The sequence below is a fragment of the Rhinatrema bivittatum genome, chromosome 1 (assembly GCF_901001135.1).
Source record: "Rhinatrema bivittatum chromosome 1, aRhiBiv1.1, whole genome shotgun sequence".
NCBI lineage: Eukaryota > Metazoa > Chordata > Amphibia > Gymnophiona > Rhinatrematidae > Rhinatrema > Rhinatrema bivittatum.
In genome coordinates this window covers 263,309,454-263,327,783 of record NC_042615.1, presented here as the reverse complement: position 1 = coordinate 263,327,783, position 18,330 = coordinate 263,309,454, and the positions used below count along the sequence as shown (strand labels likewise).

The 18,330-nt window shown below is 43.3% G+C and overlaps 1 protein-coding gene across 1 annotated transcript in view; it reads right to left on the bottom strand.

The window, feature by feature from the left end:
- Positions 1–340: 340 nt before the first annotated feature.
- NAGK (N-acetylglucosamine kinase) overlaps positions 341–18,330 on the bottom strand; it is an 84,694-nt gene continuing 66,704 nt past the window's right edge. Inside the window, 3 exon segments of the mRNA XM_029594352.1 lie at positions 341–688; positions 690–784; positions 17,595–17,673. Of these exon segments, the coding sequence (XP_029450212.1) occupies positions 593–688; positions 690–784; positions 17,595–17,673 (270 nt within the window). The 3' untranslated portion in view covers positions 341–592.

The window sequence follows — 18,330 nt, the reverse complement described above, 5'->3', positions numbered from 1 at the left end:
TTTTTGGGGGGTGGGGGGTTCCCACAGAAATAGAAAGACAAAGGTTTTCTAATCTGAAGGGTAGGCAGTAGGAAGGGGGAGGTGACAGTGAGGGGAGGGAGAATGAGGGGGGAGAGTTGGAGTGGGGACAGGGGAGGGAAGGGGGGGTGAGTGACCAAGGGGGAGGAGGATGAGTGACTGAGGTAAATGAGCAAGGGGAAGAGGGAGGGAGGGTAAAGAATCTGACTCTGCCACTGCAACGTGTGGCCGGGTACCGCTAGTTTAAAAATAAAATAACACTACACTTGTCAAGTACGCTTACACACTAAATTCTGTGTGAGGAAAAGCAAAGCAAGAAAAGTTGCCCTTGCTGAATTACATGAAATCAGCACTTTTATTAAAGTTAGAAAAGGTTTACAAAAGTCCCCTCTATTCTTAATTTCAATCTCAGTTGCAAACAAAGCAGGGAATCATTTTACAATTGTTAAATATTGTATTACAAAAAGCAGGTGAAAATTTCCTATATATATATATATATATATATATATATATATATATATATATAATCTCATTCTTGATACTTCTGCTGAAAAGGCAGCCCACGGTGCTGGCATCAAGAAAAGGAGTGTGAGTAGAAGATGTCAACATTGGCAGCATAGTCCAGCGGCAGAGCATCCCCTATGTGCTTGGCCCCCAGACTGGCTCCACCCCACAGCCGATGACTGCTTCAGTTTCAGCAGCGTGAACCGGGAGAAGCTGCTCCCTGATTTACAGTTTCTTGCGTGGTTCAAAACTTCCAGAAACCCTAAAAGGAGGGGGAAAAACAAAACATGCAACCGAGGTGTTAGTGGCAGGAAACAGATTTCCAAATCACAGCTGAAGGATGGAAGGAATAATGTCGGGGAGAGTGTTATGGGGGAAAAAGAGTGAAAGGGCAGCTATGATTAAGTTCTGCACCTTTTCCTCCCCCCCAATGATAATATGACAGTGCCCTGCAAGTGGTGGTGCTCTCTGAATATCAGGGCTAACAGGTGAGTACAGTAAAGCGCAGCTTGGGACACAGAACATGGCTGAAAATGATGAACAGGCAGGATGAGCCCAGTACCATTCCCGGGGTTGAGCCAAGTTGAACCACTTTAAGTGGCTGTACTCACATCCAAACTGCCTGTGGCTCTTGTACAATACTATTACCCCATTTCTTGCTGAAAGATCAGTGGTTAACCTGATGTAAGAAGATGTAAGTAAAAAATGTGCGCTGAACGTTAGCACGCATTTTCTTTACTCACGCGCTAAAGGGGGGGGGGAAAAAAAAAAAAAGGTAAGATAAGCAGACTAACCTGAAAATGTGCACACAAAAATATGCTTAGCATGCCGAAAAAACATGATTTGTATTGGAAACAATTTGTGCATAATGTATGTTTCCTACTCAGGTAGGGGGGTCCTGAATGCAGGACCCCCCTACCCCATAAACTCCAGGTTCAGCCCCAGAAACGCTACTCCAGCTCTAACCAGGAGTTCAATTTCCAGCCTACACATCTCTCTGAATTGGGGAATAAGAGCTAATACCTTAACACAGCATTTGCAGAGAGGAGCATTTCTTTGTGTGCACAGTTTTACTCAATTTCTGCAGACATTGGGGGCAACTTTCAATAGCATTTACACATATTAAACATGGATTTATGCACATAAATAGGTTTTTTTTTACAATTAGCCCAGGGTGATACACATGGAAATCATTCTGTGCATACTGCAAAGAGGTGTTCCCAGGGGAAATCAGTTACAAGCATACTTTCAACTTTCAGAAGTATGAGCATAAATGTTGGTGTGGACAGCAGCTATAAATGTCCACACCAACATTTATGTGCATATTTTTACAGTACCGGGTGTAAACATAAAGCACGGTTCCATTAATTTTCTAAGTGGATGTGTGTCTGCTTTGAAAAATCACAGCTGTTCTAAAATTACCCTAGCAGAGAGATGCTGGGACCTCTCTTTCTTTTCTCTGTTTCTACTATTTTCCTACATGCCTCATCCCAAGAGCAAGGCTAAAATTCAGGAGCTGTCCCCAGCAAGTCCCCCCACCTAATTCTTCCCAGCCGAAAATTGTTGGCTTCCTAACCTCAGCCGGTGGCTGGTTCCTTGGTCGAGGGTGCTTTGAAGCAGGCGGTGCCCCTCTGGATGTTGATACCAAGCTGAGCCCAGCGCGCTGATCACCTCCTCCACAGCGCGAGTCACCCGCAGGACACATTGTGCCACCGAGCAGGCCACTGTTGTCCCCCAACTCGGCATCTTCTGGGGAAGGTCTTTCCTGCTGGAAACACGGGACTCCTGGCAGGTGCATCGGCTAGGCCTCTGCGGGGAGTGTGGAGGTGCAGCTCCTGCTGCGGATACAGCAGCGAGATCCCGGGGTGCAGGCCTGCACGTCGCCATGGAGGCCAGAGGAGCCTGGAGGCCTTCTTTCACCTCCCACCGGGCAAGGTTTGGGCAAATCCTATTTTTGCCCCACTTTGGAAAAACCTTCAGTGGTAACTTCGGACTCTCTCTAGTCTGCTTTATTGATTTTTGAAAACGTGATTTCCTCTTTGGTTGGTATAACTGCAGACTTTTACGATCATATCCAAAGCTCTGAAGTATTGCTTGTTTCACAGGGGAAAAAGATAGTAGAATTGGGAAATCAAGTTGCAACTTGGCAAAATTTACAGATGAATTTAATTCAATTTGAAGTGATCCACTCAAAGTAGTTAAAGAATATCGAGAATTCCCTATGCTATCTGAATTTGAGTCTTGAATTTCCCTGTCTGTGATCTAATATCTCCTATGGATCTCTTCAAGCAATATATTTCTCAAGTATTGAAGATTCCCTTCCCTTCAGAGCGATGCCTACTATTGCTAAGATTTATTTCCTGACGTTTGATTCAAAAGTAGCCTCTAGTAATGTGGAACAGGAATCAGAATTAAAACTTAAGTGAGTTATCGGAATCTTCCACCGATATTCTCAATCTCTAAATGTGGGCCGTTATTTGTTTCTTTTGTATTTGCTAAAGACTGTGATTTTTGTCTTAAACAAGTTCTTTTGTCATACTACATCTTTGTTTTACGGGCAGCGTTTTTGGATTTATCCAGATATTGCTCATGTGACACAGGAGAGAAGGAAAAGATTTCTTATGATGCATCAGGAAGCTATAACTTTAGGATCAAATTTATTCTTTGTTATCCTTGCATCCTTGTATCTTTATTCTTTCTGGTACTAAGTATATGTTCTTTGATCCTGCGAACCTGAGGTCTTATCTGGATGCCCACACTGTGTCTGTTGACTCCTTAAATTAATGATCGGCATTTGAACTTTTTCAATGCTGTTTCTCTCTGCTTTGTTCCTTTTGGTTCTATTTCTTTGTTTCATCCGCTTCTTTTGATCTTGTAAATTCCCCTTTTTACCTTTAAAATTTGAGACTATGGTTTAGATTGATATGCTATTTAATATAATTATTTTGTACTTTATTTCTATTTCGCTTAGTCTTGTTTTTTTTCTCTGTTACACGTAAATACTTATTATTGAAAACTAAACTAGAAATGAAAAACAAAGGCTCCTACATGGTGCACACCTTGTTACAATGGCTTATGTACGAGCTAGGCTGCCAGAGCCAAGATCCACAAGACTCCTCCTTCTTTGCTCAGCATTTCCTCTCTGCAAGTTCACACACCTTTTTTTCCCCTTCCCTCTTATTCCAACAGCTGTTATAATGTTAAGATATGTCGCTGTTGTTTTACAATGTTATATTGTTAAGATAATACTTCGCTGTTGTTTTACAATGTAAAAGATAATATGACCTGTTGTCACACTATCCCACAAGTTATTGTGTAAACCGATGTGATACTCGTTTTTGAATGTCAGTATATAAAAACAAATAAATATTAATTTTTAAATAAATTACTCAGACTGTGATTTGTATTGTTTTTATTTTGACCAATATAAAGTAAGCAGAATTTTAAATTTGTGTGCAGAATTCCACAAGGAGTAATGATGGTCATAGTCCCCTTCTAAACAGGGGTAGCTTGAATGTCCACATCTTCAATTTTTCCCACTGTCCTGCAGTGATACCTCTAATCTGGAAGTTTGTTCCCTGAGGGCCCCCAGGCACATCTTTCATGCCACAATCCTCCTTTTATTGGTTGCCATTTACTATGTTACTCCCATTTTCTGCAACATGATGATAGCCTGCCACATATCTTCAACTGTTATAAATGCCAGGCGTTCCCCACACAGCTGGGGATGGTGGCAGAGAAGGATAAATGTCCAGGATTACCAATCTGTCATTAGCCTATACCATTGGGGGGAGGGGTCAAGCCTGCCACAGCAATTGCCAGGGGAACCAGAACTGTTCCTGCATCACCTCCAATGCTTAAAGATAGTTGGAATTTCTCTGCTTCTTCGGCAATAAAACAGATAAGAGAAAAGGGTCCATCGGATAAACACCTCCGCCCATGCCTTGCTGATGTTAGGTTGACGCTGTTGTTTGAGTGGCAGGGAGTCGGGGAAGTTTACGGTATTGGGGGCCGAGAGGCCTCCGTCTCTGGCCTCCAGGATGCTCCCTTCTCTCCGATGGCAATAAGAAGCTGCCCCCGGTAGGGCCTCAAACGACTGGGAGGAAGATGGGATACTGGGTTTGGATCCTTTTTAATTGCCAGCACGCCCTCCTTTTCTGCTGTCCATCCTTCGCCGCCGCTATCAGCCATGTCCATCTGGAAAGGCACAGCTGCCCGATCAGCAGCAGTGGTGGAGCACTGACTGGTAGTGGCTGCACTACAGGAAGAAAAGAAAAAAAAAAGCACATCCACGGCCAATGGGAGTAGATGGCTACAGCTCACCCCCACATGCTGCAAGAGCAATAACGGGAGATGCATGTGCAAAAAAAAAAAAAGAGCTGCTATGGCAAGGGTGGGAGGAGCATCGCAGCAGCAGAGGTTATAAACAACAAAACAAAAAAAAAGCAGTGGCTGTGGAAGTGGCGTGCAGGGACATAATATGGGCAGCCAGGACATCACTCGCTCACATCCGCCCTTTTACATGTCCAATGATAAAACAGACAACAGTTTGGGGTTTAACAAGGCCGCAGCTTTAACAAACACCAGGGAGGACTGAACCCCGCAAATAACATTCACAATTTCCAAGCAATCAAATTCCCCTAACCATCCGCCGCTCCCCCAGTAAGATGGTCAGCATCAGCCATACTGCTCGTCCTTCCAGCCCTTACACCAAGTTCAGACCCCCGCTACCTCCCAGGAAGGAGCCAACCCGGTGGACCCCCGCCACTAAACCAGCAAGGAGCCCATACCCGACAACTGCCCCAGTTGTCAACAAATACAAAATTGTAGCAGGAATCAATCTTAACAGATAACAAACATGAGCTGTAGCGGCTCGGGCCATCCGCCTCAACAACAACTCCACCCCCCCCCCCCCCCCCCCCCCCCCCCCCCCCACTGCGACAAACGATCCCCCATTATAACAACCACAAAAGAAGAAGGGCGGGTGGGAGAGAAGCGACCAGGCAGCTACTGAGCTGCCACAGAGTAACTGAGCCGGCATCGCACAACTGTAAGCCCCTCCTACTTACTGCTGACCTCATGCTAACTGGCCTATCATGGCCAGCCAGCACCACAGCAGCTCCCTGGGACTGCCCAATCCAGAACCATTTAGCCCGGAGCCTAGCCACTTCTCTTCCTCGCATTGCCCCCTACACCCCCTCCCCCTTGACCCCTCACTGTCCTCCCTGCCCTAAGACTGACCCCCCAGTCTACCCCCGCCCAACCAACTGCCGCGGACCTGCTCCCCGAGCGTGCCTGGGCCCATATTACCTTGACTGACCGGACACGAGGTCCGGTCGACCAGTAATTTCTTGGGGATAAATATTCCATTGGCTTATGCGTATGCTTTTTCAAAAATTTATAAAACTCTGAAATACTATGGTGGTAAGGGTCTTCTTGGTCAAAACAAAAAAAAAACCCAGATATTGTTGACTGGTTGAATTGATGATGTCTACAGCTAGCTTGTTGCAGATAATACTGGAAGCCTGAGGTCGTCGCCGATACGTATAAGGGGTGGTATCAGCAAACCAACTGATCCGGCACCATCTGCTTGTCAAGGAACATAACCCACTCATAAGGACTGGTCTGATTGGACTCAAGGAAAGGAAATGATCAGGTAAGAACTCATTTCACCTTAGCCTGGCTCTATGGAGTACTTTGCCATAGCGAGTACACAAGTGGGAGATTCACCCTGCAACTTTCAGGAGCTTATTGTGACTTGCTCCTTCTGCAAGAGACAGGACACCCAATCCAGCACAAACCATTACGGGAAATACATTGATTCCCCAAGGCTGAGGATGTTTCAGGGGTGGAAATTATTCAAAAAATACTAACAAAGGGGGATTTGTGCATCCTTATAAAAAGTATGCTGTACTATAGGATTGGAGTTGCTTCCCCTGGAGTGCCACAAACAGGTCTGGTTTTCAGGACATCCACAATGCATATGCATGAGATGTATTTGCATACAATGGAGTTGCATGAATATTTATTGTGAACATCCTGAAATCCTGACCCGTTTGTGGCACTCCACGACCAGAGGTTCCAATCCCTGATGTAGTGTTTACCTACAAAAATGGGGGAAAAAACATTAAAGGGGCAAAAATACAAATACTGTGAAGACATGACAAGTATTATAATGGCAGTAAGTTATTGTGTCAAACATGTTAACACAGTAAAGAGAATGAAGAGAACATTTTGGTTTAGTTAAGAAGCAGGAGAAAAAAATACAAGCAAAAATAACATTCGGAGAATATAGATACAGAAAGAAGAAGGGAGGAAAAATTATCAGGAGAAGTAGAAAGGGCATTTAGACGGACAAAAGCCCAGAGGAAAACGCCCAAACAGTAATCTCAAGGGATAAAATTATTTTTTGATATGTAAGTGAAAAAAAGATGGACAAAAGAGGAATAAGCAGAGGATAGTTTTAGTGAAGAGAAGAACATAAGACTTGCCATACTGGGTCAGACCAAAGGTCCATCAAGCCCAGTATCCTGTTTCCAACAGTGGCCAATCCAGATCACAAGTACCCGGCAGGATCCCAAGGGGTAGAAAGATTCCAAGCTGCTTATCCCAAGAATAAGCAGTGGATTTCTGCAACTCTACCTTAATAATGATTAATGGAATTTTCCTCCAGGAACCTGTCTAATCCTTTTTTTTAAACGCAGCTACAATAATACCTTTCACCACATCCTTTGTCAACTATTTCCAAAGCTTAATTATGCATTCAGTAAAAAAAAATATTTTATTAGTTTTAAATGTATTACCTAGTGACGTCATTGTGTGTCCCCTGGTCTTTGTACTTTTTGAGAGAGTAGAGTAAACAACTGATTAATGTTTACTTGTTCCATTCCACTCATTTTATAGACCTCCTCATATCTCCTGCAGCCATCTCTTCTCCAAGCTGAAGAGTCTTCCTAAACTCTTTAGCCTTTTTTCATAGGGAAATTGTTCCATCAGAAGAAACCAAGATATCTTATACAAATACTTTTGTTTGGTAATCACCCTAGAAGGAGAGGGTGATGGACTAAAGGGAAAAGGCAAGGACATAAAGAAAGCAGCCAAATCCTAGCTATTTTGTCAGGCATTTGACTGCTGAGTTGCTAAAATTGTCAACTGGAGCTGCTTGGACTTTCCATATGATGCTACATATTCTATCGCATATAGTTGTTACTGTATTTATAGCTAGCTGTAAGATTCTTGTCCAGCTTTCTATTTTTCCTTACTTATTGAATTTTGTCATTTGCTTTTTTTGCATGTGATTGGTTTTTAATTTGTAAACCGCCTGGATAAACCTTTTTACAGGTGGCATATTAAATCCAACTGAAAGAAAAAGAAAAAAATAAATAAATAAGGGGCTTTAGGGAGAATGCACTGCCTTTTATTGAAGAGGTAGTATTCAATGTACTGGCACAACTGAAGATAAGCAAGGCTATGGAACCTGATAGGGAACATCCCAGAATACTGAAGGAGCTACAGGAGGCACAGACTGTACACATCACAGATCATCAGTTAGAACAGGAGAGGTTCCGGGACACTGGAGAGTAGCAGATATAGTATTGCTCCACAAGTGTTAGAACAAGGAGGAAGCAGAAAACTACTGACCTGCTAGTTTAACATCAGTGATGGGTAAGGTAATGGAAGCACTACTGAAGGACAAAATTGTGCAGTACGTTGAAGCTAATGGGTTACAGGATTATAGGCAGCAGTTTCACAAGGGGAAGATCTAGTGAAACAAAAGTGATTTAATGTATTTGAAGCAACCACACAGTGATAGATCAGGGAAGTGCAGTAGATATGGCTTATCTGCATTTCTGTAAACCTTTTGGATAAAGTAAACTAATGAGGTTTCCATGCTAGTCCTCTTGAATGCCTGGAAATAAAGGTCAATAAACAAAGAAACAAGGTATACAAGTTTTTACAGGAACAATATATGTCTTCGACTAGCTTTTGTGAGCCATAATCTCCATCATGTCAAAGCCCCGATCTGACCTGATGAAGGGAGTGTAGCTTCCAAACACTCCCATGCAATAAAACCTTTGATACTGTTCCATACAGAAGACTAGTGAGAAAGCTGACTAGTTTGTGAGTTGGAACAAAAAACAAAAAAATTTTGGTTTACTGTCATAAGAATTGTGATAAATTAATAAACAAGCTCAACTGAAGGTAAGAAAGCTCAAAAGGAACATGAGAAAATATATATATATATATATATTTTTTCTTACTGAGAGTGTGATGGACACCTTGAACGGAGTGCCAACAAAGGTTATAGGCAGAGCCCAAGGTTTCATGGGGCAGGTTTCTCAAAATTCTGGGGCAAGAATTATCAAACTATTTGGCAGAGTTTTCAAACTTCTATGGCAGTTATGTGGCAAATTTGCATAATTTGGTATAAAGATTCACATCTGTGACTATCCAAAAATGTCACTTTTGTATTCAAAACAATTCAGGTTATTAAAAATATTGAAACTATATACAAATACATTTACCATGTACAGAAGCCAATCATTTATCATGCAAATACCGGTACATGTCATAAACATTTAACTGAAATGTAACATTTTTTTAAATTGAAATACCATACAAACATCCTTTTTATATTTTCTTGAGGAAGTTCTTGTCTTTCCAAGTATATGAGCTCATATATGCTGAAAATGCCCTCAGCATCAGCAATCTGACATGCTATTAATTACACAGAAAAATGTGAATATACTGCACTTATGGTAACAGACACAAATGGGGTTTAAATTAACACAAAGTTTGAAGCTTATCAGCTGTACAGCAAGTCATTAAAGCCTCTATGCCCTCTCTACCAGCTGTGGGACATCAGCAATTGCAAATTTCCAAGAGACACATCTAGGTTTTTATAAAAGGTACAAAAACTTATATATACAGATGAAATTATTCTAAAGTAACATCACTCCATCCAGGAATATCAAAATCATCTTTGGTCTGATAAGGATTTAAGAGATGTTTGAGAGAACATAAGAACATGCCATACTGGGTCAGACCAAGGGTCCATCAAGCCCAGTATCCTGTTTCCAACAGTGGCCAATCCAGGCCATAAGAATCTGGCAAGTAACCAAAATCTAAGTCTATTCCATGCTACTGTTGCTAGTAATAGCAGTGGCTATTTTCTAAGTCAACTTAATTAATAGCAGATAATGATTTCTCCTCCAAGAACTTATTCAATCCTTTTTTAAACACAGCTACACTAACTGCACTAACCACATCCTCTGTCAACAAATTCCAGAGTTTAATTGTGCATTGAGTGAAAAAGAACTTTCTCCGATTAGTTTTAAATGTGCCACATGATAACTTCATGGCGTGCCCCTAGTCTTTCTATTATCTTAAAGAGTAAATAACTGATTCACATCTACCTGTTCTAGACCTCTCATGATTTTAAACACCTCTATCATATCTCTCCTCAGCCGTCTCTTCTCCAAGCTGAAAAGTCCTAACCTCTTTAGTCTTTCCTCATAGGGGAGCTGTTCCATTCTCCTTATCATTTTGGTTGCCCTTCTCTGTACCTTCTCCATCGCAACTATATCTTTTTTGAGATGCGGCGACCAGAATTGTACACAGTATTCAAGGTGCAGTCTCACCACGGAGCGATACAGAGGCCTTATGACATTTTCCGTTTTATTCACCATTCCCTTTCTAATAATTCCCAACATTCTGTTTGCTTTTTTGACTGCCGCAGCACACTGAACAGACGATTTCAATGTGTTATCCACTATGACTCCTAGATCTCTTTCTTGGTTGGTAGCACCTAATATGAACCTAACATTGTGTAACTATAGCATGGGTTATTTTTCCCTATATGCATCACCTTGCACTTATCCACATTAAATTTCATCTGCCATTTTGATGCCCAATTTTTCTGTCTCACAAGGTCTTCCTGCAATTTATCACAATCTGCTTGTGATTTAACTACTCTGAACAATTTTGTATCATCTGCAAATCTGATTAACTCACTCGTCGTATTTCTTTCCAGATCATTTATAAATATATTGAAAAGTAAGGGTCCCAATACAGATCCCTGAGGCACTCCACTGTCCACTCCCTTCCACTGAGAAAATTGTCCATTGAATCCTACTCTGTTTCCTGTCTTTTAGCCAGTTTGCAATCAACGAAAGGACATCGCCACCTATCCCATGACTTTTTACTTTTCCTAGAAGCCTCTCATGAGGATCAAATAACCTGACTGCTCTCTCTGTCCACTCCAACTTCACCACCCCCTTTCAGGACAGGAAGAAGTGGGTGTGGGGGACAACAAAAAGAGAGGGATCTCTGCAGGCTGTTTGCAAGGGGAGGGGTTGGCACAAGCAGAAACTGAAGGCAGGCAGGTTACCTGTGGCTTTCTACAAGACTGAATTAAGAGGAAAGAAAGCTTTCAGGAATATTGATTCTGCGGCAGATTGCAATTATGTGGCAACAAACTAATTATGCACTTTCTCCCATGACTGCACAATTGCAAGAGCCTAGGGCCACTAGCTATAGGAATGAAAACAGTGGCTGAATTCAAGCATACATAGGATAGGCAAAGAGATCTTAATGGTAAAGGGTGAGAGAAAAACAATGGATCAAGTAAGATCTGTGATAGCACAGTGGGTAGATATAAATGGGCAGACTGGATGGACTAAATGGTCATTTTCTGTTGACATTTATGTTTCTCCAAGATAGCAAGTTTTGTTACTTGTATATAAGGTTCATCGCAGAGAGCAGGTTAAATCAGCCATGACTTTTGAGTAACGTCACCTGACGACACTAACACAGATCCAGCATACAGCGCTCAGAAAGTCTTTCTGAGCATGTGTGGGAGTTCCTGTGTGCAGTCACTGCCTCCTATTCCCCTCAGTTTCTTCCACAACTTAAGCGTTAGCAAGATACTAAGGAGGGGTATTAATCCATGGCTGATTAAGAAGGATTAAATCAGCCATAATTTGTGGGGAATCCTAAACTGAGGGTTGTATTGCGGAGCAACTACTCAGATAACCTGGCTCCTCCAGTTGAAGAGTGGAATGGGCGAACAGGCTGCACCAAACTGCTTGTCCAAACGTTACTGTTTCTCAAGGATATGCTGTCCAGACAGTAGTGGGACAAACATGTGAACAGATGACCAAGTAGCAGCTTTTTATATGTCTTCAATGGAAGTGGCCAAGGCTCTCACTTGGTGAGCCTTGACAGTCTGTAAACTGTAATCCAGTTAGGGGCGGATTTTAAGAGCCCTGCTCGCGTAAATCCGCCTATTTTACATAGGCCTACCGACGCGCGCAGAGCCCCGGGACTCGCGTAAGTCCCGGGGTTTTCCGAGGGGGGTGTGTCGGGGGGCGGGCCCGATCTGCGCGGTGTTTTCGGGGCGGGATGTAGCGTTTCGGGGGCGGGTCCGGGGGCGTGGTTACGGCCCGGGGCGGTCCGGGGGCATGGCCGCGCGCTCCGGACCCGCCCCCAGGTTGCGTCCTGGCACGCTAGCGGCCCGCTGGTGCGCGGGGATTTACGTCTCCCTCCGGGAGGTGTAAATCCCCCGACAAAGGTAAGGGGGGGGGTTTTAGACAGGGCCGGGGGGGTGGGTTAGGTAGGGGAAGGTGAGGGGAGGGCAAAAGAAAGTTCCCTCCGAGGCCGCTCCGATTTCAGAGTGGCCTCGGAGGGAATGGAGGTAGGCTGCGCGGCTCGGCGCGCGCTGGCTATACGGAATCGGTAGCCTTGCGCGCGCCGATCCAGGATTTTAGCGGCTACGCGTGTATCTACTAAAATCCAGCGTACTTTTGTTTGCGCCTGATGCGTCAACAAAAGTACGCCAAATCGCGCTGTTTGAAAATCTACCCGTTAGAGCGCAACAGTTTGCTCTGCAATCCGTTAACCAGTTAGCCAGAACCCAATATAGTGTATCTATAGTTTAGATTATTCTTCTCTATATGTAGCACTTTGAATTTGTCCAGATTAAATTTCTTCTGATATTTAGACATCCAGTTCTCTAATCTCACAAGGTTCTATTACAATTTCTCATAATCGACTTGTGATCTAATAACTTAACGATTTTGCGTCATTTGTGAATTTGATCACTTCACTCTTCACTCCCTTTTCCACATCATTTATAAATATATTAAAAAGCTCTGGTCTTAATACAGATCCCAAGAGAACTCCACTATTTAGTTTTCTCCTCTGAGAGAAATAACAAGCCTTACTTAGTCTCCTAACCTTTAACCAATTACTAATCCACAAACACATTGACTTTTTCAATTTCCTGATGAATCTCTCATGAAGGACTTTGTCAAATGCCTTTGGAAAATCCAGATACACTACAATCAACCGAGGACTAAAAGTATATCCCTTCTGCTGTTTACTTTCAGACAGTTGTACAGGCCATTGCATTACAGATTACTGCAATGTGCTTTATGGGGGCCTGCCAAAAAAATCATTTTCAAGCTCTTCAAATGCTTCAAAACCTGGGTGCCAGGCCAGTCGCTGAGAAGCCAAGCAGGAATCACATTACCTCACAGTTAGCCAAACAACATTGCTTACCCTTAGTCCACAGAGCTAATTTTAAAAAGGTGACTCTTGTGGAAAACGTTGAGGGGCCAGAGAATTTAAAGGATCTTTTATTGCCTTACAGACCTGCCTGAGCTTTGAGGCCTATGGGCAAAAGTTGTTAGTAGTTCCTTCTGATAGTGAAGTTCATTTGATTTCAATTAGATAGTGGATGTTTCTTTTCTTTTTTTTAAAAGGTTTTTACACAATTTTCAAGATAAACACTTGAAAACACAAATGTTGGATACATTTATCTTCAAATACATATAAATACTAAAGAAAAAGACAAAAGGAATAAACTTTTAGCTAATCAACAGGTCTATCAAGTACCGAGCGGTAGGAAGAGCTGCGTTAGTGCCCGGCGCACCCGCGGTTGCCGCACGCACAGTGCAGCTCACCTACCGCTTGATCCTGAACTAAAATTTCATGCAAATGTAAACCGCGTCTAAGAAGGGTCCGTGAAGCGTTAGGCCCGCACAACCCATTTTACTGGATAGAGCGCCTATACAGTATCCTGGGTGCGCGGGCCTAACGCTTCACGCCACGCTGGTATCTGTCATTTCAAATGTCATTTGAAATGACAGAAACCAGGAAGTCGGGATTGCCAGTCCCCCTCCCCTCCTCCCGAAGCAGGGCGCGAAAAGCAGCCTTGCTCCGGACATCGGACGACCTCTCCTGCCTCCAGCTGCTCGCGAAGATGGACGCCTGCAAAAAGTAAGTTGCTTCGTCGCTTCACACTGTCAGTGTCTCTTCTTCCCTCCTCCCGGAGCAAGGCTGCTTTTCGCGCCCTGCTTCGGGAGGAGGGAAGAAGAGACACTGACAGTGTGAAGCGGCGAAGCAACTTACTTTTTGCAGCCCTCCAACCATCAGCAGGAACGGATCGTGGCTCCCCTGCCTCCTGGCGAAGATGGACACCTGCACGGGGGAAAGCGGCCCCTGTGCATGCAATTGGCCGCTCAAGACGTGACGTCACATGCCGTGACGCCAAACGTCGTGACGTCACGTCTTGAGCGGCCAATTGCATGCACAGGGGCCGCTTTCCCCCGTGCAGGCGTTCATCTTCGCCGGGAGGCAGGGGAGCCACGATCCGTTCCTGCTGATGGTCGGAGGGCTGCAAAAAAAAGTAAGTCGCGCAGCGGGAGGCAGGAGGAGTCTTCTAGTCTCATTTAACGCAAACCTGGTAACTGGGACAGCTTCCTTCACCCGATCGTCCAGCCTGTGGGAGTAAGACACAACGCTGCTGACAGGACAGACCAAGACCGGGAGGCAGGAGAGGTCCGATGTCCGGAGGGGGCTGCAAAAAGTAAGTTGCTTTGCCGCTTCACACTGTCAGTGTCTCTTCTTCCCTCCTCCCGAAGCAGGGCGCGAAAAGCAGCCTTGCTCCGGGAGGAGGGAAGAAGGGGCTGGCAGTACGAAGCGACTTACTTTTTGCAGCCCCCTCCGGACATCGGAGGGGGCTGCAACGTTTTTTTTGCTTTTTTTTTTTTTTTTTGCTTCGGGAGGAGGGGAGAGGACTGGGGCTGCCCCGGAGCCCGGCACCCATGATCGCGGCCGGGGCAGGTGAGCGGGGGCTGGGGGAAAGCTTGCCGCCTACCCTTACCCCTGCCTCTACCGCAGGGGTAAGGGTAGGCGGTAAGTTAGCAGGTTAAACGCGCGACAAAACGGCAGGGAAAAATAGCGATAGTCGGGGCACGGGTTACGGGATGCTAGGGAATAGCTAATTCGCTCGTTTGCATGCAATATACATGCCGCGAGCGGAAGGGGTTGCCCGGGGATTTTAGGATGCGGTCGGAGTAGGTTAAAGGGGATTCGGGATCGCAGGAAGGGCTAACGCGGCCGGAAAGTGAGTAGAATGCGGGTTAGGAGCGGGGTAAACGCGGCCGCACTTTACTGGATAGACCCGCAAGTTAAGCTAATACATGTGAAAATCCTCTCTTCAACCTAAGTCCTCAAATAAAGAGATCCAATTTAACAACCCTAGGAAAATCTTTGTAAGCAATTCTAGGCAATCAGGGATTATTATTTTTTGCAACAGACTTCAAAACAGGCTATACATTCCCTTCTATGGCAATTGGAGAGGCGGAAGCCCTATTATGATCAGATGAATTCTTATCAGCAAGAAAGGCTGCTAATTGCCTAGGCAGGAAAAAAATATAAGATACATTATGGTATTTAAGAATACATTTAAAGGGGTATTTTAAAAGAAAGAAAGCCCCTATTTCCAAGGCTCTAGGCCTTAATAACAAGAATTGCTTCCTTTTCTTTTGAGTAATTTTTGATAAATCAGGAAATATGTTAACTTTAAGACCCAAGAAAAGCTCTCCACAATGTCGAAAGAAAGATCTCAGAACCCAATCACGGTCAGATTCTAACAGAAAAGATACAATTAAAGTTGATGGTGATATTAAGTATTTTTGAGTAGACTCTAGCAGCTTCAAAATATCCAATTGTGGAGTATCCAAAGGTGTTATGACTTGAAGTCCATCTTGGTCCGAAGAAATCTTCTTAAATGGTGGTATATAATATATTCGAGACCAAAGGTAGTGTCTGCTCTGGAAGTTTTAAAACTTCCAAAAGATATCTTTTCCACATGTCCTTTGGTGATACTGTTGGGTCCTTAGGAAAATTTATGATGCGCAAATTTTTCCCCCTAATCTTGTTTTCCATTTGTTCGATTCTATTATGTAACAACTGGTGTTCTTTAATCATTAATTGGTGTGTTACAGTTATACCTGTAACTTCTGTATTAACTTTCTCCAACGAGTTTTTATTTAGAGACACCTCCTTCTCAATTGAAACCATACGTTTTTCAAAGCCATGTACTGCCAAACAGAAAGGTCTCAATTGCTCAGATATATTTTTGTTCAAAGACTGTATCATCTCCCAAATAGATTCAAGGGTAATAATGTTAGGCCTTACCAGCTCAGACAATGTGAATTTGGGCTCTTCTTCCAGTTGCCGCTGAACGGGTATGCCTGCTCTGTCCTCAGCATCCCGCGGGTCTCCTCCCGACAGCAATGTTGGGGTAAGATCAGCCACCGCTGATCGAATAGAGCTGCCTCCCTCCTCTTCCACCAAGGGAGCAGCTTCTACTACCTCCCATGTTGCTCTGTTCACCGTGGGTTGGCTGGGGCTGACCGTTGCTCTGTGGAAAATGATGTCATCAATTCAGGGAGGAAGTCGGATTCCTCTGCCTCCCAGCTTTCCTCCAGCGAACCTACTCCCGGATTTAGTGGTCCCCTTAACTCATGGAAGTCCATCGGGTCCAGAATATTAGGTAAGGCTGAAGCAGGTAAAATAGCACGCTCTCTGGCTCGACGTTTTCTGCCAGAGTGCGGCATGTTTAACTCGGCACCCAGACGAGGCTCACACCTGTGTTAGTAGCCGGCCATCTTGGATCTGACAGTGAATGTTTCTATGGAATTCTGTTCCTGTAGCAATTCATGATATCCTTGACTACTGCTTATTTAGAAAGCAGCTTAGAGTCTTCTATTTCTCCCAAGTATTTGGGGATTGAGATTGTTTTGGCTCGATTCTCGTAGATTTCAGTTCTTCTGTTTTTAGGGTTTTATATAGCTGTTTTGTCATCTGTGTGTGTCAGATAATTGTTTTGTGTTTTAAACTGTATTCCACTCTGAATTCCTGGTCTGGTTAGGGCGGAATATAAATATTTTTAAATAAAAGATTATAAGTTTAAATTGCAAAAACAATCTCTTATAGTTCTTTTTGTCCTGGCGTTCAATCTTTTCAAAAGAAGGTGTCTGCCTTTCTGGAGCACAGAATTCAAGCTTTTATGGATCTGGCTAGGGCTTTTTCAGCCTGATGTAAAACGTTCTCATATCCAAGACAAGATGTCAAATGTTGGAGCTGAAATTTCTTTGAGATACCCTTCTAAATGTAAAACTAAACTTGAAAGAAATTCTTATATGCTCTATAACCTAGATCAGGTGATTGAGTTTTTCAAAAGATAAACCTAAAGTGCATACACAGTATCTGAAAGCAGAGGCACATGATCAATGCCATCAAGTTAGAATCACATGAGGACTATTTCTGTAGTATCAATAGCATATTCATTTTTTTTCTACTCTTTTACTTATTAAATTGCACTTTGGTTTGTTTTAGGTGATTTTGTTTCTTCCTCTCTCGTAGGCTTAGTTATCATTCATCTAGATAATTATATCATCTGGTATTTAATAACTTATTGATAGATGTATGGGATGAAGTTGACTTTAAAAAAAAGTGTATTGATCTTTTGCAGTATATCAACTTTAAAAATGACTATTTGTAAAGCAGGGCAGAGAATACAGGGAGAAAAAGAGGAAGGAGCATTAGTGAACTGGACCAGATCTGTTTCCCTGTCTGTAATTTATAAAACTACTGGCTGGTTAGTAGAGCAATCCAGGGAAAGGATCTCTCGATTACATGCATGACATACAGTACATAAAGTTAGAGAAAGAGGACTGGGTTTTGGGGTTTGTTTGTTTGGTTTTTTTTTTTTGGCTTACCATCTTTCATCATTTCCCAGCTGTTCCACACCGAACCCACACACAGAATTGGTAAGCCAAGTTCCCCTTGGAAGAGAGCCTATGAAATGAAGAAGAGATATGCAGAAATGATATTCAAATTTCCCATATAGTTGGAAAACACATTTATATAAATCTTTTAGTCCTGGCTTTTCATAAGCTCACAAAATTAGCAGGATGGCAGTCCTCGTACATGGGCGACATCAGATGGAGCCCAGCACGGAAGTTTGACTTCAATTTTAAGCATAACTGCTGTGTAGACTGTGCAACATATTTACTTCAGTCAGTCCATAGGTTCATATGACCTGCTGTCTTCGAGTCTGGTCCACTGAGAGGGAGCGGGGGGAGAGGGGGGGATTTAGTTTGTTACGGAAAAAACATACCCAGCATTCCATTGTATGTTTGCATATTTATTTGCAGTGATTACATTACCTGAAAGTTGTGTTTTGCATAAGTTGTTTGTAATCAAATACTTAAACTATAAATTTAAAAAAAAGAAATGTTGAACATGCCCAACATGCTATACACCTCCACGTGTCCGTGCAGAGCTCCTTCAGTCTCATTTTTTCATGGAGCTCACTGGTCATGGACCTTTTCACTCTCTTGCTTGAGGGGAAATTTTTGCTTCCAGGAGTACAGGATTCATTCTTCTCAAGGTCTGCAGCCTTCTCTCACCCCTTTGTCAGCTTTAGGTAGGTTTTCAAATAAAGTTTTCTTC